General features: G+C 50.2%; 1 protein-coding gene across 1 annotated transcript in view; it reads left to right on the forward strand.

Annotated features, from left to right (window-relative positions):
- The first annotated feature begins 3,419 nt into the window (after nucleotides 1-3,419).
- LOC116823807 (alpha-2-macroglobulin-like protein 1) overlaps nucleotides 3,420-21,804 on the forward strand; it is a 39,547-nt gene continuing 21,162 nt past the window's right edge. Inside the window, exons 1-21 of the mRNA XM_075071010.1 lie at nucleotides 3,420-3,450; nucleotides 4,559-4,611; nucleotides 5,975-5,995; nucleotides 6,692-6,851; nucleotides 7,335-7,419; nucleotides 8,443-8,563; nucleotides 8,784-8,898; nucleotides 9,571-9,680; nucleotides 10,451-10,618; nucleotides 10,937-11,167; nucleotides 11,929-11,992; nucleotides 12,428-12,573; nucleotides 13,486-13,635; nucleotides 13,893-14,045; nucleotides 15,063-15,174; nucleotides 16,763-16,844; nucleotides 18,236-18,461; nucleotides 18,594-18,720; nucleotides 19,369-19,490; nucleotides 20,070-20,124; nucleotides 20,959-21,042. Of these exons, the coding sequence (XP_074927111.1) occupies nucleotides 3,435-3,450; nucleotides 4,559-4,611; nucleotides 5,975-5,995; nucleotides 6,692-6,851; nucleotides 7,335-7,419; nucleotides 8,443-8,563; nucleotides 8,784-8,898; nucleotides 9,571-9,680; nucleotides 10,451-10,618; nucleotides 10,937-11,167; nucleotides 11,929-11,992; nucleotides 12,428-12,573; nucleotides 13,486-13,635; nucleotides 13,893-14,045; nucleotides 15,063-15,174; nucleotides 16,763-16,844; nucleotides 18,236-18,461; nucleotides 18,594-18,720; nucleotides 19,369-19,490; nucleotides 20,070-20,124; nucleotides 20,959-21,042 (2,401 nt within the window). The 5' untranslated portion in view covers nucleotides 3,420-3,434. The remainder of the gene's footprint in view (nucleotides 3,451-4,558; nucleotides 4,612-5,974; nucleotides 5,996-6,691; nucleotides 6,852-7,334; nucleotides 7,420-8,442; nucleotides 8,564-8,783; nucleotides 8,899-9,570; nucleotides 9,681-10,450; nucleotides 10,619-10,936; nucleotides 11,168-11,928; nucleotides 11,993-12,427; nucleotides 12,574-13,485; nucleotides 13,636-13,892; nucleotides 14,046-15,062; nucleotides 15,175-16,762; nucleotides 16,845-18,235; nucleotides 18,462-18,593; nucleotides 18,721-19,368; nucleotides 19,491-20,069; nucleotides 20,125-20,958; nucleotides 21,043-21,804) is intronic.

Raw genomic sequence — 21,804 nt, forward strand, 5'->3', positions numbered from 1 at the left:
CCCGGGCGGCCCTGGGTGGGTGGGGGTTACTTGCCTGTGATATGCAGGTCAGACTAGATGATCTGGTGTCTCTTCTGGTTTTGAACTCCAGACAGGTCTGCACAGAGGTTTCTGGGGACTTGGGGCAAAATCTGAAACTGAAGCACACACCCCTTCCAAAACATAACCACTGAGGGGAGGCTCTGGGCAGGAGGGTTTGGCAAGCAAGCCCACTTAGCACCCTGCAGTGGCTGCTCCTGTCCTTCAGAGCTGGGCACAGCTCCTTGCTCTAGATGTTGCAATCTGGCACATGGGGTCACAGAGCTTCTCAGCTCTGGCACAGGTGGGCCTCCATCATGACAGAAGAATGGCTGGGCCAATCCTAAGCGGTTCTGCAATGCTGTGTGCCAGGCCACAGAGCCACTTACTCAAATTTGGCCCAGACTGGCCTCCATCATGACAGAAGTGTGGCTGGGCCAAACCTGAGTGGTGCTGCGCCCCCTTTGCCCTGCCAGCACCTCCAAAGTGGCCCTGACTCTGTGTCCCACTGCAAGGGGTTGTGAGGCTAAATCCATTAATGTCTATAAAATGTTTTGAGTTCCTGTGATGGAAGATGGTATGAGACAGATGAAATCCCAAAATATTTGCTCAGAGAAAACTCCCATTGGTGTCAAAACTGCCAGTGACCGAGTAATAAATTAGTACAGACCTTAGGGTTTGGCCTAAGGTTAAAAAATGGACTTAAAAGGGAAAAAGGATATATAGATCTTCCATCTTCTTTTTTTAATAGAGGTGAGCTGCATTTCTAAGCCATACAGCATCTTCCCTAATTCTCCTCACCACACCTGCAGGGCTTGGTCCTTCCATCTTTGCTAGGGATATGTTCCAACTTCACCACACAGTGGATTTTGTTAACCCGGAGATCACAGAGTTATCTGACAGCCTCCCCGATAACATACTGGATTGCCTCTGCAGCCATCACCATCCCATGGGAATTAGGAGATTATGGGATGATCCCCCAAAATGTTTGACTAAATTTCTCTCTCCCTTGAGGTCAAAATAGTCTCTGGACTCCTTTCCCTCCTCCTCCCCACCAGATGGTGCAGGGAGATCATCCTTCCACCAAGGATTCATTTCTTTTGTGTTTTACACCTAGGTGTAGTTTGGCACATGGAAAATGTGACACATCACTTGATGGGGGGGATTTGCTCTTCACCTCTCCAATAGCACTCAGGCCCACAGAGCTTCCTGCACTCACCCATGATCCTGCAGGACTGATCACAACCTGTCCTTGAGGGTGAGATTCGTCAGAGAATGGATGCAAACATTGGTGCCAACTCCATGGGTGCTCTGGGACTGGAGCACCCTTGGGGAAAAAAATAGTGGGTGCTCAGCACCCATTGGCAGCCCCCACCCCGATCAGCTTCTCCTCCTCCCCCCAGCGCCTTCTAGCTGCCAGCAGTCCCACTGATCAGCATCTCCCCCTCCCTCCCAGCGCCTCCCGCCCACCATGGATCAGCTGTTCATCAGCGTTCAGGAGGTGTTGGTGGGAGGAGTGAAGGGAGGCACACTTGGGGGAGGGTCTGGATTGGGGCAGGGCAGGGGCAGCTGGGGAAGAGGTGAGGTGGGAGCTTGGGGGAAGGGGTGGAGTGGGGGCAGGGCCTGGGGCAGAGTGAGAGTCAAGCATCCCCTGGCAACTCATAAAAACGGCACCTACGGATGCAGATATCAGGGTGAGATCCTGTTTCCTTTCCACTGGCGGCTTGCTCCTCATTGAATTTATTGAATTTATCACATGTTCCCCTCACGATTCTACAGAATTTGTCAAATCCACTCCCTGATCCTACAGACATTGTTATATTTTCTCCCAGCCAATGTGATACATGTTGTCACCCCCATCCCTCCATCCCTATAAAAGTTGTCACGTGGACCCTATATCATTAGTACCATTCGTTCCCATGAGGGTGAGCATATAAACGTCATTGTTTTTCTTTTCTTTGTGCTTCCTGCAGGAGATACCTGATTGTCATCCCAGCTGAACTGACCTTCCCATCAGTCCAGAGGGCGTGCTTGGACCTGAGAGGGGTGGACAAGCCCATTCGAGTGGCCTTGACTCTTGTGCATGCATCCAGGAGCCTTGTCCTCTTCCGAAGGGTCATCCGGAACTATAGGATCTTAGAATGCCCCAAGTTTAGGGTGAGCAGCTCTCCCAGGGATGAGCCAGGCTCCCATTTCTGACAGCTCCCAGGCTGCTGTGTCACATCATAGGTTCTCTCACCAGAAAAAGAGAAAGGAAAAGATTCAGAGAATGAGAAAGTGAGACTAATGCAGGAGGGTGAAAAAGGAGGAGGAGGGAAAGTGAGGCAGAAAAAAGCCAGGAAGGGTGGTAAGTGGCAGCCTGCATACGCTCTTCTTTCTTTCTGCATTTATCTGTGTGGCTTCATCATAATGCTCCTGTTTGGTGAGGTGAACTGTGTCTGACATGCTGCCCTGAGTACCAGATACATGACTTAGAAACAGCAGCATTCCCCTGGCACATGCCTATTAAGGAAGCTCTGGCCATCTTGGCTTTTCCCCGCTGTGTTTCTTCATTTACCTCTCCAAATGTCTTGCCTTATGTTCTCGTCTCTGCCTGATTTTTTCCTTGATAGGCATTTATTGGTCTTAAAAGGTACTGAATCGGCAGCCCCGGGGAGTGGTGTCCTCTGTTTATCCCTGAGTAGGCAAAGCATGGTACTTCCTACATATCATGTCCACCACCCATGTGCCTCTGTCCTAAACCATCTCTACGAGTGAGGGGGGATTTCAGCCCCCATGAGCCGTTCAGTCACTGACATCCACACAGAGATGGCCAGTGAGGGGGACCAGTTAGTGCTGATTTGTGGTGTCCTGCTAAGGATTGGAGTGAGCCCCCCACAACTCATTACACTGGTGAGACCAAGCAGTGCACAGACCACCATACAGGCTGCTCCTGCACTAGGGCAAATACCTGCCTCCCACCTGCGCTAACATCTGTGCCATTCACACACCTGCCAGGGCTCCACAGCCCAAACCCAAGAGCAGAACAAAGGCACCATTCACTGTTCCAGCAGATAGAGCCCCCTGGCCACTGAGAGAACGGATTGCATCAGTGGCAGGTGTCCTTCCCGGCAGGGAGGGAATTAGTTGGACGAAAGACGCCAGGGAGCAGGGGAGAAGATCATCTGCTTTGATACCATTGGGACAGGGGAGAGTGCGCTGCGCTCCTTTCCCATCCCCTGGTTCTCTCCAGCGAGCAAACGATGGCTCCCTCTCTCCGCATGCAGGTCCCGTCTCCCGCTGGGGGCCGGGAGGAGGTTTGCACTGTCCAGCTGACCATCTCCAACAGCCGCTACCTCAGTGTGAAGGAAGAGAAGAAGGTCCTGATCCGCAGGGCTGACAGCAGCACCTTTGTCCAGACAGACAAACCCGTTTACATGCCAGGGCAGAAAGGTGAGAGCTGTGAGTATATCATACCTGCCAACTCTCTGGGCTTGGTCAGGGCTGCCCCACGTTTGTCTCCACAGGCCTGAGGCAGCTGCTGTACGTATTGCCTGCTGGGAGAAGCAATGGTGGGGAGCAGGCAGGCAGGAGGCCTGACTTGTCGGTCCTTCCTCAATCTGTGCCTGAGCTGCTTCACCCTCTGCTGAGGGCTCTGGCCACGAAGCATCAGCTGTGTGTCCTGTCTCTGTGGTTGACAATAGGGGCTGGGGAATATTTGGGGTGCTCATGCATGTGATGGGAGCACATGGGTGGGAGGGAAGAGAGACCACAATGGAGGATATACAGTGTGGGGAGACAGGCACACAAGGACAGAGGATACAGTGCAGGGCCTCAGGACTGCCAGGAGACACATTGGTGCCTGGGAGGGGAACAAAGTCTGGAGATACATACAGTGAGCGATGGGGAACACTAGGTTCTAGGCAGGAATTAACTGGGAGACTGGGACATGCAAGGGCCTAAGGGTTGGGGAAAACCCACTCTTGTTCATCTCTCAAAAGGAGGAGCTTGGAGGCCTCCACATAAGCTTAGCTCATAGCTGTTTATAGGCTTCACTGAGGAGAAAATATAAGAGAGACAAACTGCGATCCATAAACGTCGCAAATTGTCAGAGGAAGTGGAACAAAAATGTTGGGTGTGGGGTACAAATAGTAGAATTTCCGTGGTCTGGCAGAACTGTGTGGGGAGCCCAGGGCTGGAATAACAGGGGGCTGCAGGGCAGGACTGAGGGGCATTGGCAGAGCTGTGTGGGGAGCCCAGGACAGGAATAGCAGGGGGCTGCAGGGCAGGACTGAGGGGCATTTGCAGAGCTGTGTGGGGAGCCTAGGGCTTGAATGGCAGGAGGGCTGCAGGGCAGGACTGAGGGGCAATGGCAGGGCTATGTGGGGAGCCCAGGACTGGAATAGCAGGTGGCTGCAGAGCAGGACTGAGGGGCATTGGTAGAGCTGTGTGGGGAGCCCAGGACTGGAACAGCAGGAGGGCTGCAGGGCAGGACTGAAGTCCATTTCTGAATGTGTTCCGCCACCATAACTTTTCTTTCAATATTCTTTTTTCCCTTCAGTGAAGTTTCGAATTTTGTCTCTGAATGAGGAGTTTGTTCCCCTTGACAGCAAGGTAAGGCACATTCAAGTGGACAAAGGGAAGTTTCCTGACTCCACATCCCCCGCCCTTCCTCTAGTCACCTCCACTCCCTGACAATTCCAAGTCATGTCTGTCTCTTTCTCCATGAATGTATACAGGTCTAATAGGCCCTACCCCTCAAGGTAACAGTCGCTAAACTGTTATTAAAATTGGATGGGAGCTAGTGCCCGATTGCTAATGCCGAGGCTTAGGTCCAATGTTGTCTGAATCACCACATGGCCACTCCCCAGCAGGTGGCTCAGAAACGCCGATTCTCTACTGAGTGTATCCCAGCTCCCTTTTCTGGCTGGTTGAGGGATAGTCCAGAGATCTGCACCATACTCCCCTACCAAAGGGGACATGCCAGCCTGTGTAAGGATCTGCGGACTTCAGCCACAATTACTGTACAAATCACATGCATAGCAAGCTGGGACTAGAACTCTTGTCCTGCAGCTCTGAAAACCTCAGGCTTCTGTTACCTGAGCTCAAAGAGAGCTTCTTCTGCTAACAACATTATTAATGTGTATTTATATTGTTGTCATGGGGCAGGATCCCATTGCGCTAGGGTCTGTACAAACACAGATCCGAAGAAGAGGGAATTTCCTCTTTCTGAGCCATCCACTAGAGGCTGCTATCTCATGCTCACTCATACATACAGATGGAGCCTGAATGTCCTGTGTCTTGCACATTGTGTCATCCTTTGCATCCTTTGTAGTCCTTTCTACCTCAGACCACATTGATACTCATTTTACACAAGTGTAAATGATGGTGCAAGGCAGTGAAAAATCAGATCCAAAGCCAGTAATTTGCACCTGCTCCTTTGTTTATAATCCTGCAACCACTTCCCCTCACTAGTGGCTAGAAGAGTAAATACCCACTCTAACCCTTCCCTGTGTAGCCAGTGATTTGAGAGCCAGGTGTTCTCTCCCATTACTGATGCTGTGTTGCCAACTCTCATGATTTTATTGTGAGTCTCGTGGTCTCTAAGTGCTTCTCTCAAAGCCTCAGTTGCTGGAATGATGTTGTAAGAGAACATCAGCTTTCATTTGGTTTTGAAAAAGTAAGTTTCTAGCCCTTGTTGCAGAGAAAAGCTTGAAAATGTGAAGCAAGTGCACACCAAAGGCTCAGAAACCAGAAGACAAAGAAAAAGAGCCCAACATTTATTACTTTAAAATATCTCATGAATTTTAAAGTCGATCTCATGATTTTTGGGAAGAGGGATGGACTAATTTTTTGACTTCTGGGGATGGCAATGCCACTGCAGCATGTGTAACTAGCTAGGTGACAATGGCATTTTTTACATATCTCTCTGCTGGGTCATTATATTTTCTAATACTGCTGTCTGTTTACCTTTCAGTACTCTGTGATAGAACTCCAGGTGGGTATCTTATAACACCTAGATACTATGGTGATGGATGCTCCAGGATACATACATAGCTAATTTGAGTATTTAATTAAAGATATTCCGTTTGGAAAGGGTTGTGTGTGTGGTTTGTCCAGTCACTTTTCACAGCAGACATCCCAGAACCTCATGATCAATCTTTTATGAATGGGTAGGTTCTAGAGCTTCAAGCAACCTGTATTAATTCTTGAATTTCATTCCTAGATAAAGTGGGAGGTTCTAGAAGTCAGCGCCCTTAGTAGTGTCCTTTTAAGGTATAATATGGAACAGAATTCTGAAGCTTTGAAGACTTCAGCATTTAAAACTTCATATACTATAAGATCTAGGCTCTTTAAAATTAGCAACAATAAGGTAGAACTTTATTTTAGGCCTTTTTAGGACTTACTGGGCAAAGAAACTAAAACCTTTATAACTTTGTGGGTTCTGGGATCTAGGCTCCTCTGAAACTTGGAACCTTTATCGATTTTTGGGTTATGAACTGCGGCTGAATAGACTTTAATGAGAAAAAGAAGCAAATAGACTTAGAACTTTATGAGTTTGACAACTCAGACCATTTTAGAACATAATGAGCAAAAGCAACGAGAACTGTTAGAATGTTCTGGACTCAGCCTTTTTAAATAAGCAAGTAGGCCAGTGCTAATGGCGGCTGTCTTTTTTTCTCTCCGAGAGCAGGACCCCAACAGTAACCGGATTGGTCAATGGCTCGATGTGCGGCCGAGGCAGGGCATTGTGGATCTATCCTTCCAGTTAGCTGATGAACCTTCCCTGGGGACTTACACCATCGATGTGGCCAGCACAAAAGCTTCCAGTACCTTTAGGGTTGAGGAATATGGTATGATGAAATGTGGAGGGGAGAGATATGAGGAGAGGAAACTCCTATCGATCGATTGTATTTCTAATGTCCAAAAAAATGTGAAGGCAAAACATTTTCATCTGAGTAGTGGGATAGTGATCATATACCATCTGAGAGCCAAGATTAATCACATGCCAGTGGAGGAATCACACCTGGGGAGGATCGCACCTGATGGGGTGATACGGGAATCTTAGTCAGGATAAGTTGAAATGTCACTTCATCAAGATGCCTAGTTAATACTTGGGCTGGAATAGTATGACACAAGTGCTGGAAATTCCTCCAACACCATTTCATTGAGGGATCCCAGCAGTGACCTATAGGACATACTCCTCCCCTTGTTCGTTCACTCCTTGCCTACACTCCCCTATACGCCCACACACCCTGTTCTCTTGTGAGACCCCTCCCTAAGCCTATGTCCTGCCAGCCTGCTCTTCACCTGCTCTCTCTGGCTTTTCCTTGTAGTGCTGCCAAAATTCGAGGTTTTCTTTGAGGGGCCAATTCAGATTTACGCATTGGATAAAACCTTCCCGCTCCGTGTGTGCGGCAGGTGAGTAGGCTGCTTTGCCGGGAAGGAGCTGCTAATCAATAGTCACACACCCCTTCCCCAAGCACCCCCATTCCCTGAGTCCATCAAAGGAAAGAAATGGGAAAGGAGGAGGAACAAACATTAGGTGCATCTTCAGATACCAAGAGATTCACTGTGTAGGGCAAGATCCAAGCCATTGTCTTTCCCTGTGGAAGATCTACAGGAGTCCAGCTGGAGAGTGGCCCTCACTCAGAGAGGGGAGTCCTGTGCTAGACTGGAGAGACTGGATACACATGCTTACCTGGAAAGAGCTGGGGTAGGGTGAGGTCCACGTACCAGCCTGGAGAGACCCTTCTTGAGGTGAAGGAATACACATCATCATGTTTGGGAAGAACACACCGCTTCTCTTTGTTTAAACTCTGCTGACCATATTTGCTTCATAGGTGGAGAGGGTGGGTTTCAGTGGAATTGTAGCTGTTAGAAGCAACAAAGAGTCCTGTGGCACCTTATAGACTAACAGACTTATTGAAGCATGAGCTTTCGTGGGTGAATACCCACTTCGTCAGACGCATGTGGTGGAAATTGCTGTTAGCAGTAGCTAAGTAGGGGTGGGGGAAGGAGGATGTGTGAATGCTCCACTGCTACCTGGATGGTGTAAACACCACAGGGAGGGAGAAAATGTTCAAGAAGTCACTGAATGGGGAGAGCCAGGAGTGAAGGGATACATTTCAGGCAGGGCTATGAGGAAACATTCCTATTAGAGTTGCTAGACTGTGACATCGCCCCACACCAAGAGGTGTGGAAGCCCCAACGTGGGTTATTTGAAATGAGACTGGGAAAAGCCCTGAAGAAGAGTCTGTCAAATGGGGATAATAGTACTGATCTTCCTCAGGATGGAGGTTTCATTTGTGAGTGTTTGAGAGCCTCAGGAGGGAGGCAACTATAAAGGAGCACAATGCAGACGCCACTGCACACTCTACAATATTTCTTGTTCCTTAGTGTTTCTCTCCTGGTTTTCTTTCCCCTCTGTCCTGTTCCTCACAGGTACACCTATGGGAGAGCAGTGCAGGGCACCATCTGGGTGACCCTGTGCCAGAAAGCTTGGCAGTACAAGCAGCCTCCAAGACACTTTGGCACAGATATCTGTGAAGAGTACAGTGGCCAGGTGAGCTGGTTAGCCCTATCGGAGAGGGTAAGTGAGTAGGAATGGAACACTGTAGAGACAGACGTGTCAGGGAGAGGGAGGGACAGGAGAGGCAGCAGCACTGCCCATTCTGTAGCATGGGAAATAGTTGAACAAGGCCTATGTGGCCCAGTAACGCCTTCCTGTTTCCACAGCCCCTCCACCCAGGCACAGCTAATACATGCACTCTTTCCATTTCCAGACCACCAGCAGGGGCTGCTTCTCCACTTCTGTGAGCATGGCAGTCTTTAACCTCACCTCCTCCGAGTATGACAGCAAGCTCAGTGCAGAGGCCTTTCTGGTAGAAAACAGCACAGGTGAGCATAGATGCATGAGACATGTGGGACCACATGGTACAGGGAAGGTACCGAGATGGAAGGTATTTCCAGACTGGTCACACCGATGGAGTGGGAGAGGATCAGGAGCTCTTCATCCCTCTTTTTGTCCATTCCTTTCAGAGTGTTGTGTCAAGGCATGAGGAGAACCAGAGAACATTCTGGGCTGTGTGTCCTGCAGAGATATCTGCTCTGAGGCAGTGTTGCTTCACAATGGGGTTGGGAGTGGGTGTGAATGTAGGGAGTGATTTTACAGAGGTATGTTAGACAACTCTGGGAAAACACACCATGCCAACAGTCTCCATGTCTCTGAAGGGTACACATGCCAAGCAGGAATTGTTTAGCAGGCTCCCAGTGGGGGTTACAGGAATAATGAAGTGAAATTGAACAAAAGCTGAATAACCAGGGGCCATTCTCTAGGTAGAGTCATTCCCTGGTGCCAGCTTCATAGAATATCAGGGTTGGAAAGGAACTCAGGAGGCCATCTAGTCCAAACCCCTGCTCAGAGCAGGACAGATTTTTGCCCCAGATCTCTAAATGGCCCCCTCAAGGATTGAACTCACAACCCTGGGTTTAGCAGGCTAATGCTCAAACCACTGAGCTATCCCTCCCCCCACTAGCTCACATTTCTCACCTTTTCTCCCTTTCACGTAGGGGTGCAAATCAATGCCTCTAGCCAATTTCTCATCTCCAGGACAGCGGTGACTGCCACATTTGAGGAGCTGGATGATTACTACATCCCTGGAGTCCCCTACAGAGGGAAGGTGATTCTCACCCTCTCTTTCCTTCCCCTAGTTTGCAAGTGAATTTAATGGCTGATAAATTGTGCTGAACCAACACCTGGTGGAGAGCTGACAAGATCTGTTTGACCCCACTATGCATACAGCTTTCCTCCCTCTCCTCTCTGTCAATGGGCCTTAGCCTTGCTTTAGATGTACTCCCACTGGGCTGGCAGAGATGTTCCTTCAGCCTCTGCTCCAGAGGTACAGCTACCTGTGGGGGACATGTCCCCTCACACCAAGGTTTTCCTGTGCTGTTATTGCTCTCTGCATCCTGCAAGACTTGGGCATTTTCATGCCACATCCACCCCCCTTCCCCAGTTTTCTTAGGTAATTTCATCTCTGATGTCTGATGAGAGTCAAACAAAGGGGTTAATTAATGCCATTAGCAGATGTGATTGGATCCCTGTCCAATAGGAACCGGACTGACCCACACCAACTCTTTTCACACAGGCCACCATATAGCTGAGGGTGGACAATTCAGCCACCCTCAACTTGGCTGATACTGAATACTTGGCTTTAGAGGTGGGAAAGTTTAATATCCATTTTGCCTGACGTGGCTCCAGACTGGAATCAGTGCCCTAGAGGAGAAAAGAGCCAACTCCAATTCCCCTGAGCCAGCCAGTGCCCCTACTGTGGGGCTAGATTGGAATCAGTGCTCTGGAGGTGTATTAGTCACGGGCCAGATTCTGATGAGTAGGACACTAAAGGAGATAAGTGATCTTAATTTTTATGTTCCTCTGTGGTGCATCCAGATTAAGCTACAGGATCATTGTGGGGATATTATGAAAAGCACAAAAGTTTACCTCATGATAAGCTACATGGGGCGACGGTTTAACAAAACATACATTACGGATGGCACTGGAAGAGCTTCATTCAACATGGACACAATTGCCTGGAATAGCTCGTCGGTCTCTTTGGAGGTAAGTCCAGAAGATTCAACACTTGTGTTCATGAAAGTGAAGACTTGGAACTAAACAGCCCAGCCAACACCCCTGGGTCTTGCCCTACAGCCCCCCTGCTATTCCAGTCCTGGGCTCCCCACACATCTCTGGCAGTGCAGATATTAGGAATAACAAGGGAAGTGGTGGAAGCCCTATATCTTGAGACATTTGTAACTGGTCATGAACAAAGCCCTAGAGCATAGACTGCCTTGGTGTGGGTTGGGGAGAAGGAGGAGATAAAATGTGACTGTACAGGTCTTCGTCCCTAATTTCTATGTGTCTATGACCTTATCCTAGGGAAGATTCAATTTGGAGGATCTGGTGCAGGAACCTGGGAAGATTAACATTGATTATGTGAACACTTACCAGTACCTGCAGCCATTCCATGTCACAACCAAGAGCTTTCTGAAGATACACCCGCTGCCGGGAATGCTGCCCTGTGGGCTGCAGCAGAATGTCCAGGTTACATTTGCCCTCAGCCGGAAGGACCTGGGAGAAGGAGCCAGCCGCATGGATTTCGCCTACTATGTGAGTCACAGTGGAGGGATAATCAGGTATGGGGAAAGGGAGAGCAGCCCACATTGGGGTGAGTTGCCGAGCTGAAGCCTATAGGGAGAAGCTGTAGTTGCCACTTAATTTGGTACTGAGGGAAAGTGCCAGATGGACAGGCACTCAGAGACCTCTGGGTGCAGTATGTGGAGCGGCAGTTCAAACTTCTCCACAAAATGACCCTCAGCTGGGCCCTGGGGCCATCTCCAGGGGTGAGATAGGAGTTCAGTCTGTGTGGCTTGTTCCATCCTTGGCCTCTGCTGAGGCTGCCAAGAATAGGCCACTCAGCATCAATAGAGATGGTGGGTTTTTGTGATGTGGACACTTCTCTCACTAGGAACTGAACTGAGAACCCCTCATTCCTTTCAGACAGGCTGCCAAACAGCCACCCAGTGGGAATGACTTCTGGTCACTATTCATCCAGGCTTGATTAGAGTCTGTTCTCTGGAGGTGAAAGACCCCATCTCCCACATCTTGATCCCCTGTTGCACTCACTATCCATCCATTGCCCCTAACCTGGGGTCGACTCATAACTGGCTCCCTTGGGGGGAAAGACTCCTCATCCCATTCCCTGATCTCCCTGAATCAGCCAGTATCCTAGCAGTGAAAATACCCTTATCTTAGAGCCTCAGTTCCATCAAGGGTACAACCTGTGTGCTATACTTGGGTGCATAAAGTGGGGTTGATTACATTCTGGGGATAACAGCAAGCAGGTTCATCCAGTTTTTCTTCTCCCTCAGGTCACTGGGAAAGCTGGGATTGTCATTAGGGGCCAGAAGAACATACGGATTGGGAAACTGAGCAGTGAGTTCTGAAACCTGGTCCCAGGGCTAACCTAGAGGGTGGAGCCAGTTCCTGAGGGGCTCCTGGGGGCTAATGGATGTTTCATAGGTTTCCCTTGAAATCCCCCTTGGTTCTGAGTGACCTGGTTCCATGGTAGAGCTATAACACATGGGAAATAGGTCAAAGAGAGGCTTGTGGGAAGAAATCATAGCAGCTGGAACAAAGGAAACTGAGGATGGAATGATGGAGTGGGGAGGGAGTGAAGGGAGAAGAGACTGAAAAAGGTTGAGGGAAGGATAGAACAGAGAGGAGGACATGGAAAAGGAAGTGGAGGGATAGTGGGAGATGCCTCATTACCACAGTGATGGGTGCATTAGACATTCAGGGAGGCAGAGGGGATAGGAGAATATCTTGGAGGAGTTGTGATGGAAACACTTTTTCTCTCTTTCTATCAAGCACTGAAAGGCTCCTTCTCCATCCCTTTGACCTTCACCTCTAACGTCGCACCCGCCCCTTCATTAGTGGTGTACGCCATCTTCCCTAGCAAAGGGGTGGCAGCTGACAGCATCCAGTTTGATGTTGCCATGTGCTTCAAAAACCAGGTGAGACTCACTATTGAGGGGGAAACTGGGGATGGTGCTGAGGGGAAAGAGCTGGGAGGGATTGGTGCACCTTGGGCAAACTGGAGCCCCAGAATCTTCAGAGGGGAGAAAATGGGTTCAAGCATTGTGTGAAAGCGCAGGTCCCAGGGGCACAGAGCTTCCACCTAGTAGTGACCAGTCTGCATGAGAGTATCCAGAGTGGTCAAGGCACTGGCTCTATCTAGTCTGGTCTCACTCCTTTTCCAATACCAGATCAGACCATAAGTCTGCCTAATGCAGTATCCCACCTTCCACTGGGCTGGATCAGAGCAATGAACCATCAAGTCTGGTTTCCTTCATCCAGCCATGGCCACTACCTGCTATCACAGAGGAAAGCGAGGCACCAGGATGCATGTGGTCAGTTGTGCAGTGCTGTAGAGCCATTTGCCCTGGGAGTTATCACTGCATTGCCTGTCCCAGCGATCTCTTGCTGTCAGAGATGGTCTTTGGGGCCCACAGAATCTGCATCAAAGGGAGCCAGTGAATCTTGTGGGGAGGAGGCCTCTGTGGGACAGTTCAGAGTGTGAGATGGGGATCAGCTACTGTCTCAGTGCACTGCTAGCTGTACCTAGCCTTGGGGCAGAGTTATAAGAACAAAGGTCTGGGTAATCTTCACTGAAAAGACCCAGACACCATGTCTTCCCAGCCAGAACACTGGATGGGGCTGAAAGGAAAGACCCACTGGTCCCACTGCCAGCCAGGTCATAGGTACAGAGAGTGAGTGAGCAGAGGAAAGAGCTGGAGAGGATGTTTGCCATGTGTGAGTGAGGATGAGAAAAAGGAGGGGTGGAGATGGAGGGATGGGAAGGCCCATAAAGGTAACATCTCTTTTTCTCTTCCACTGTTGCTTGCTTTCCCCATGTGCTGAGCAAGGTGAAGATGGGCTTCTCAGCTAAAGAAACTCTCCCAGGATCGACAGTCCAGCTCCATCTTCAGGCGGCTTCTGGCTCAGTGTGTGCAGTCTGGGCAGTGGACAAGAGCATGCTCCTTATGAGGCCAGAGAAAGAGCTGACCAACCAAACAGTGAGTGACTGTCTGTTCCTCAGAGTCATGGTCATCCAGGACCAGGGATGGATTGAGGAGATACAAAGGTGCAGTGATTTGTGAACCAGCAGTTCTGCCAGGGAAGGGGCTGGAGGAGAAAGCTGGGGCTCTGGGGTGAGGGGAGGTTTCTGTGCTAGGAAGGGGCAAGTATGAGACATTTGTCTCTGGGATGGTGTGAGGGTGATAGATACCTGCTCCTCTCTGCCTGATTCTTTCCATTCTGTTGCTTTCCCTAGGTCTATGAGTTATTCCCTTTCATACACCGCCATGGGTACCCCCACCAAGTTGAGGAATACCCAGATCTATGTGTGCGACTTCCACCTTTATTACCACTGGTGTCACAGAGACCTTGGTATCCCTATCAGCCGGATGTCTTTAACCTCTTCAGGGTAATTATCTCTGAGCCTTTACTGGAATTTGTGTGGAAATAACACCTGGGAAAACACATGCGAATGGGAAAGTGCCCTCCCCCAACAGCTTTACTCTCTGCAGTCTGTTCCCCTGTTCTTTGCCCAGTCTTAGTTTTAGCATCCCAAGTGGTATGTGGCTTCCACCTCATCCCTTGGGGAGACTGTGCTGCAGAGCCTAGAGTTCATCATTACAGGACACTCCCGATTTCTAGCTCATTTTCCTCCAGGGATAAGTGTTACCCCTCTTTACTCCTTCCTAACCAATAGCGAGACAGTGACACTCACTGGCTGGGGCAGGGGAGGCGAGGTGGGCACCTCAGATTGGTGGCAGTAACACACAGCACTGCTTGGCAGTGTGACCACATCAGGCAGGTGACTGGAGTCACTGGACATTAAATGGCCAGTCCCAGTCTCTGAGACTCCCCCTTCTGATGAGGAGAGAGGATTGGAGGCTTCAGTCAGTGCTTGGGGTTGAGAATCAAATGGGGCCTTCAGGTGGGTGTCTGGGTGACTCAGTAGTGGGCACTCTCCCACCGTGTGCAACACAGCCCCAGGTGCCCATAGATTTGTCACAGAGAGCAAGGCTGTGCCAAGATCCTATAGGGCCATGCAGGGGAATCAAGGGCAATGAGGCTCAGACCTCTGACCAGCCACAAAGGACCTACTCCTATCACAGCACAGATGGGCTAGTCCTTCCCAGTGTACCGGGAGGGGGCAGGCAATGACTCTGCCCCCATGTGCCTGCCACTGGAGCTGGCAGGCCCAAGTGGGAAAGTAAACTGCACCCCAGAAAGGGATGCAATGATGTGCTGCCCTCCCAGAGCAAGAGGGGAACAGAAGTCTGAGGCCTATCCACTCCTGAGGCAGAGCAGCCTTGTACCACCCCAGATGTAGGGCTGATCCCAACAGCTAAGGTTAGATCACAGTTATTAATGAATCTGACCTTGCCATATCGCAGCTGCTGCTCTCCCACCCCATCACTCTTTTTCTTAACAGAGCGTAGGCCTGAAAATCTTTTCCAACCTCATGATAAAGAAGCCAACTCAGTGCTATTATCCCATAGACAAGAGGCCGACAGCACCCTCACTAAGGCCCATCGGCAACCTGGGTAAGCTTTATCCATTCCCTACCTCTAGCTGCTCGGTGCGTATCCCTGCCTCTGCCTGGCCAATGGATACGGACAGAAAACCAGGGCTGAGGCCAACACCCAGAACAGGGAATTGCCCAGTGCTTAGTCCTCAACACAGGGAGTTCTGAGACCTGGGTTCTCTTCACATCTGTGCCACTGGCCTGCTGTGTTGCCCTGAGTAAGTCACTTCCTCTGTGTGCCTCAGTTTCCCCATCTGTAAAAGGGGGATAATGATACTGTGCTGTCTCACAATGGGATTATAAGGCTTACATCATTATTGTTTGCGAAGTGCTTTGAGCCCCTTAGTGCTGAGCAATGCAAAGTGTTATAATTTATAACTATAATTAACCTTACCTGATCTGCTCAGTTGCTATCGAATTATTCTCAAACCTCTGCTTCCGCTGGCCAAGGTAACAGTGATTTCCTTTATAGCTATTCACTTTGCACTCTCTAAACCCTCTGGCTTCTTCAAACATTTCATGGCTGTCTGTCTCTGTTGTTTTTTTTTCAGTACTTCCTTCATTTTCCCCAAGCTGCTGAACAGATCCTCCACTCTCCCCTTTTCCTTTCTCCTTTGTTTGTCTTTTTTTCTGCTCCCTCAGAAGTCCAGGGGAAGAGCGGGGTGGGGGCAGCGGGACACCCCAGCAGTCAACTCCCAGCAAAAGAACCATCCAAAACCAAGGCACAGTGAGCACAGATCCCATTGATCTGGGAGAAACTTAAACCACAGATCCACGTGAGGAGAGCACTGTGGAGAAGCGTGATGCCAAGAGGTGGAGATTAGGGTCGAGTGGAGTTGTCTCCATGTTCCCTCCCTAGTGCATCTGGGACACTGCGTTAAGGCCCTGGTGACACTTCAATAGCCTTTGGATCAGGTGCACAATTCAAACACAGTAGACTGCCAGTGGCAGGAGAGCAGTGATGTGACCAGTCATGCATTGAGGCAGCGGGGCCCACCAGAGGATCACAGTGGCACTTGCAATTCTCCCAGCATGAAAGGAGGAAAGCCCAGCCCCACCGGCAGTGCCCTGGTGCTGATGGGTAGGCACAGCATAAACAACCTCCGCTAAGGTCACCCTATGGAGGCCTCCCCTTCTCCCCTTTCCCCAGGGCCCTCACCTCCCTAGGACAATGCTGCTTTCCTTTCCCCATTTCCCCTCCTTTCCCATAGGAGCTCCCAAGTGCATCCCTCTGCCAGGCTCTTCTTTCCAGGTCCCTGGGACAGCGTAGCTGCCAGCCATCTCTCACCATGTGCCCCATGCTGGGAACACCCACTGCCCCTAATGGGTGCAGCACCCACTTGTCAGTGAGGGGCAGGGCTCCTTCTCAGCTTTGGCACTTTTGGGAGCATTGCTTAGAGACTAATGGGGGGCCAGTCTCCAGGAGCAAGCGTGGCTTTGTCCTTAATCTTCCATCTCCAGTGCCAGACTAACCCTTCACTCACAGACTATCAGCCCTGGCACCCTCCCTCTGACAACTGAACCTGCCGTCCCAGTGCTGGACAGTCTGTGACTGAGGGGGCTAACCTGTCCAAATCCTGACAGAGAATCTGTATTATTTGTTTCAGAGGCTCCTCCAGAATCCACTATCCCAGGGAGAGTTCGCCAGTATTTCCCTAAAACCTGGCTCTGGGATTTGATCTCTGTCGGGTAGGTACTGGCAGCTGGAGGAATGCCATGGAGGCTGAAAGGAACTGTGCCCTTTCTTGTTAAGTCTGAGTGATTTCTCCCCAGCGTTTGTATTAAAGGCCAGATGTAAGAATTCTTAAAATCCCAAATGGAAAAGATTGACCAGTCCCTCCACTGTCCCAGCCAGTACAGATTTGTTCTCAAAACACATTCCCCAGGGCATTGTCTAATCCTGGTTGATGGTGATTCAAGCAATGGAGTTTCCATTGCTCTGTTTGGGGAGGTTTTCTCCCAGTCAGTAGATCCTAAATGTTAGGGAATATTTCTGGATCTACATCCAGAATCTCTTACTTTGCTCAGTTTCTATCACATTTCCTCCTACATTATCTTTCTGTAGCCTCCTGAACCTTCCTGGTCTTTACACACCTCCATGATCACAAACAGTTATCACCCCTTTGTTGTCCTCAGTCAAGCAAGACACATTTAATTCATTTATCTTTGATCATAAATGTCATGGCAGGTCCCTTCTATCCACATACCAGATGTAGCAATGGAGTCACTGTTGATTCTTGAGAGCAGAGCAAATGTAATTATACTGACTCCAAACACCTATTTTTGTCCCAGAGCACGGGGTTGTCTCCTTTGGCCTTTCTCTTTGAAACAGAAGGGTTTTCTGAGCGTGGATCATGTGATTAGACTCACTGCAGTGGAAGCAAAAGCCCAAATTTAAAGATCTCAAAGATCTTGGTGGAGACAGCCTGAATTCTCCCATTTTGGGTCTGAATTTTGTAGCTGAACCTTATATTTGTAATGTGCCAAACCAAAAACCAGCTGGGAACTTGGGGAGCAAAGTTCAGCTCTCACCACACTTAACACAGAAAAACACGCCTTTTGGTTCAGGACCAAGCATCCCCACTCAGTGGGCATCCTCTACTTGGTTCAACACCAAGTTCTCAACTTGGTAGATGCTCCCAGCTGAATTCAAAGTGTGGCCCTCATTCCCAGTATGTTTGGGTTGGAACCCACAAATCTGGATGTACCAGGAAACATTAACAATGAGGGTCTGCTGGACTATAGAAGAGTCTGCCCAAGTGGGGTGGGGGGGATGGAAGCTCTATCACTGAGGCTGTTTTAAATGAGCCCTGGCCAAAGCCTAGGAGAACAGACTGTAGGAGCCATCCTGGCCTGCGGGATGGCCCAGTATGGCCCAGTATGAAGTCTCTTTCCATCTCTTTTTCATTCCTAAGGAGGGCTAATATCAATGGACTAGCAAGTTGTCCTGAGATTAGGGTTATTGGCTACTCCATAATATCAGGATTGCAACTGCACACACTGAGCCTGGGACCCTGGCTTTGCTCCCATTGTAACGTGGTGCATTAAATTGCTTTATGTGATGGTTCTCCTGCTCTCAGTCGTACTGGACACAGGGACGTCCCAGTCACAGTGCCTGACACTATCACCGAGTGGAAAGCTGGGATGTTCTGCATGGCCAGGCTGGGCTTTGGACTCGCCCCAACCACGAGCCTTGTGACATTCCAGCCCTTCTTTGTGGATGTGACGCTGCCATATTCTGTGGTCCGGGAAGAGACCTTCACTCTAAAGGCCACCGTCTTCAACTATCTGCAGCAGTGCATCCAGGTGAGTGCCCCTGCCACTCCACATGGCAACACGCTCGATGGAGCAGTCCCTGCCTTGCCCGGGAGTTCTGCATCCAGCAGTTGGGCTTTCCAGGCAGGGCTAGTCACTTGCCTACCTCTGTCACTCATTCAGATCCAAGTGTCCCTGGCTAAATCCCCAGACTTCCAGCTGGAGCTATGCAGGAGCTGCAGGTACATCCACTGCCTGTGTGCAGAAGAATCCAGAACCTTCTCATGGAGCGTGACAGCCACAACATTGGGTAAGGCAGGGATAGTGGCGGAGGGGCGAGTAAGAGGGGCTGGGTGGCACAGAGAGACTGGAGAGTGTTATACGGAGCCTTTCACTTTTGGGTCCCCACTTGGCTCTCAGTCCTGTTCCTAGTGGGACAAGACACAAAACCACCTTGGCACTAATCGTCTCCCCCATCCATTGACAGGATGGATGGGATTTGGAGTCCCTCTCTCATGTCCCTTGAAGGTGGGCCAGACTCTTATTGACCTTGGGTAGGGAAAGGCATACAGGTACGTGCAGGGCAAGCTCACATTGTTGGTGCCATACCGGACCCAGCCTGTCAATAAAGAGGGACTTCAGTTTCCAAGTAGCTGCTGAGTCTTCCCTCTCCACCTGCATTGAAGTGCACTTACCATTTACAGTGATATTCTTAATGGGCCAAAATCACTCCTGGTGTAAAATCACTGAGTCACTTACACAAGGGGTCAGCAATCCTGACTGGTCAACTAGACCAGCTGGCCAGTCTAGGCCAATGAGACCATTCAGACTATCAGGACCAGCTAGAGTAAGACCTTCCAGCCCCACACCTGATCAGTGTCAACAAAATGTCAGCTGGGGCACATGGCCTTAGCCTGGCACTAGTTGTGAGACAGACACTGTTCAATTTGATTGACAGGGGTGGTGAATATAACGGTCAGCACAGTGGTGATGAACAACACGCCACAGTGTGGAGGCAGGAGGACCTTCCCCCGAGCAATGCCACGGAAGGATACACTGGTCAAACCCCTGCTAGTCCAGGTCAGTATGAGACCAGGCTTCCCTCTGGCCCTTACGATTCTGGATCGTGGGTCACCCCATCTCCCTTGTTGAAGGGAGGAGGAGCATTTGGGGAACAAAGTTCTCATTCTGTGCCATTGGCTGGAGCCAGCATCCCAAAGTCCTTGCACCAGTCAGCCTTGTCCCCAGCATTCCTCTAACTCTCCTGCTTATACCCTCCCCGCTGCACCATTTCCCATGCCACCCTGCACGCCATACCCATGCTCCCATCTGTGCTCTTCTCGCCTCCATTCTCCATCAGACACCAGTTCCGGCATGTGATCACAGACCAGGATGCCGCCTCCCTTGAGGTTTGTTCCTCCGGCTCCCTTGACCTGACTGTGACTGGAACACTGGGGTCCTTGTGGTGGGTGGCTCCAGCCCAGCCCTCTGGGGGTAAAAGGAGAGAGACCCCAGCTCGAGGCTAATGGAGGTAAAGCTCCTAACAGCTCTGGCACAACCCCTTGAGACCTGAAATCACACATGGATTTTGCAACTGTTTGGAAATCTTGTTTATAACCCTGTTTGTCCACTCCAATGCCCCTGTCTCTGCTCCAACAGCCGGAGGGAGTGCTCATGGAGAAGGCTCACAGCTGCCTGCTGTGCCCTAGAGGAGGTAGGAGGGCTGCACCGGAGGGGTCTCAGGAGCCTTGTCACTGCATTCACTGGGGGCAGGGAATGGGACTGGTGTGCAGGGATGGCAGATAAAGGAATACATAAAACTGTATTTCTCATTCAGTGTGATGTCTCAGGACACGAAAAGACAAAAAATAATCCCTCTTGTTGGCATTCTACTGCATCTACCACGCAACCAGGGGACAGAGCACCCTCTGCTGAGCCACCCACCCGGTTCCCTCCAGCACAGCGCCCCCTCGCACCACACTGGGGCATTGAGGCCAGTGATAACTCAGAGGGAAGAACCCCTTCCCCCTTGAGTCCCTCACGCCCCTCCCTGCAGCATTCTAGGTTTTTCCCAGGAAATGCCCAGCCAAGTGGTGACCAAACTTGAATCTATATGCTTGGAGTTTGGGGTAATGACTTTCAAATTCTGATGCCATTTTATCTCCATAGTCATTCTGCCAGTGCCTTGTAAAGAGTTAGTGCAGGATCTGCAAGTACTGCTGTAATGGGGATCACAACAAGTAACTAAGGGTGAGGGATCTGATGGCATAAGTGGGGCTAGCCAGGTGAAAATGAGCAAAGGGAGGTACATTAGACAGGATGATAACAAAGCTGGGAGAGTCTCCCCCGCAGGAGTGTTGGGATCTCCATCATTGGGGAATTTTTAAAACTGGGACTAGCCAGAGCCCTGAGAGTGGATTGCACTGGCCAGCATGATGGGGGCGATCAAGATGTGAACACCTCTGATTTATTGCCAACCACCTCATCTCCTTGAGTGGATTCCTACAGCTTGATTTCTAATGCTGTTTCTTTAATGTGTGATCATCAGGAAATACAGTCAAAGACCCTGTGTCCCTCACTCTCCCTGCTAATGTAGTGAAAGGATCAGCCAGAGCTACCATCTCTGTCTTGGGTAAGTTGCCCCAGTGTGTGAGCTCACTGACTCCTGTTACAGACAAACAGGTGCTGAGCTGGGCAGCCATGTCCCATTAGTGACAAGGGAATCCTCAAAAGATTTGATGCTTGTTTATTAGTGAATCTCTGCAAGATTTTCCAACCACCTTGGTTCAGAAGTTCTAGATTGGCACCCCAACTTTAAAGGGGAAGGGAGTGTCCTGGGGGAAGATCCCCTGCACCTTCCTGAGCAGGACTGTGGACCAAAGAGGCTGCCCCCAGAGAATGCAGGCCAAGGCCTACACTGAGCCCAGTGCCGACTGGGACAGGACTTTGGGAGCCTGGCTGGAATATACTCAATAATGCTCACAGCCGTGTTGAGTTTCACAGCTGTAGCACAGCCTTGCAGTGGAGAACAGACTGGCCTCAGCTGTAATGAAGCCAAGGGGGATTCTTTACTGAGGCTGCTGGACACAGCCAGACCCTGAGGTTCTCTCTGGCTCTGAGTTCTGGATTCATTCATAGGCTGTGCTGCCTAGTGACCTAGTACAGGATTGCTACAGGATGAGGCAGTCATGGCCGGGGCTCCTGACTGCACTATAAGGCCTGGTCTACACTATGCGTTTAAACCGATTTTAGTAGCGTTAAACCAATTTAACCCTGCACCCGTCCACACAATGAGGCCCTTTATATAGATATAAAGGGCTCTTTAAACCGGTTTCTGTACTCCTCCCCAACGAGAGGAGTAGCGCTGAAATCGGTATTACCATATCGGATTAGG

The sequence above is a fragment of the Chelonoidis abingdonii genome, chromosome 1, assembly GCF_003597395.2.
Source record: "Chelonoidis abingdonii isolate Lonesome George chromosome 1, CheloAbing_2.0, whole genome shotgun sequence".
NCBI lineage: Eukaryota > Metazoa > Chordata > Testudines > Testudinidae > Chelonoidis > Chelonoidis abingdonii.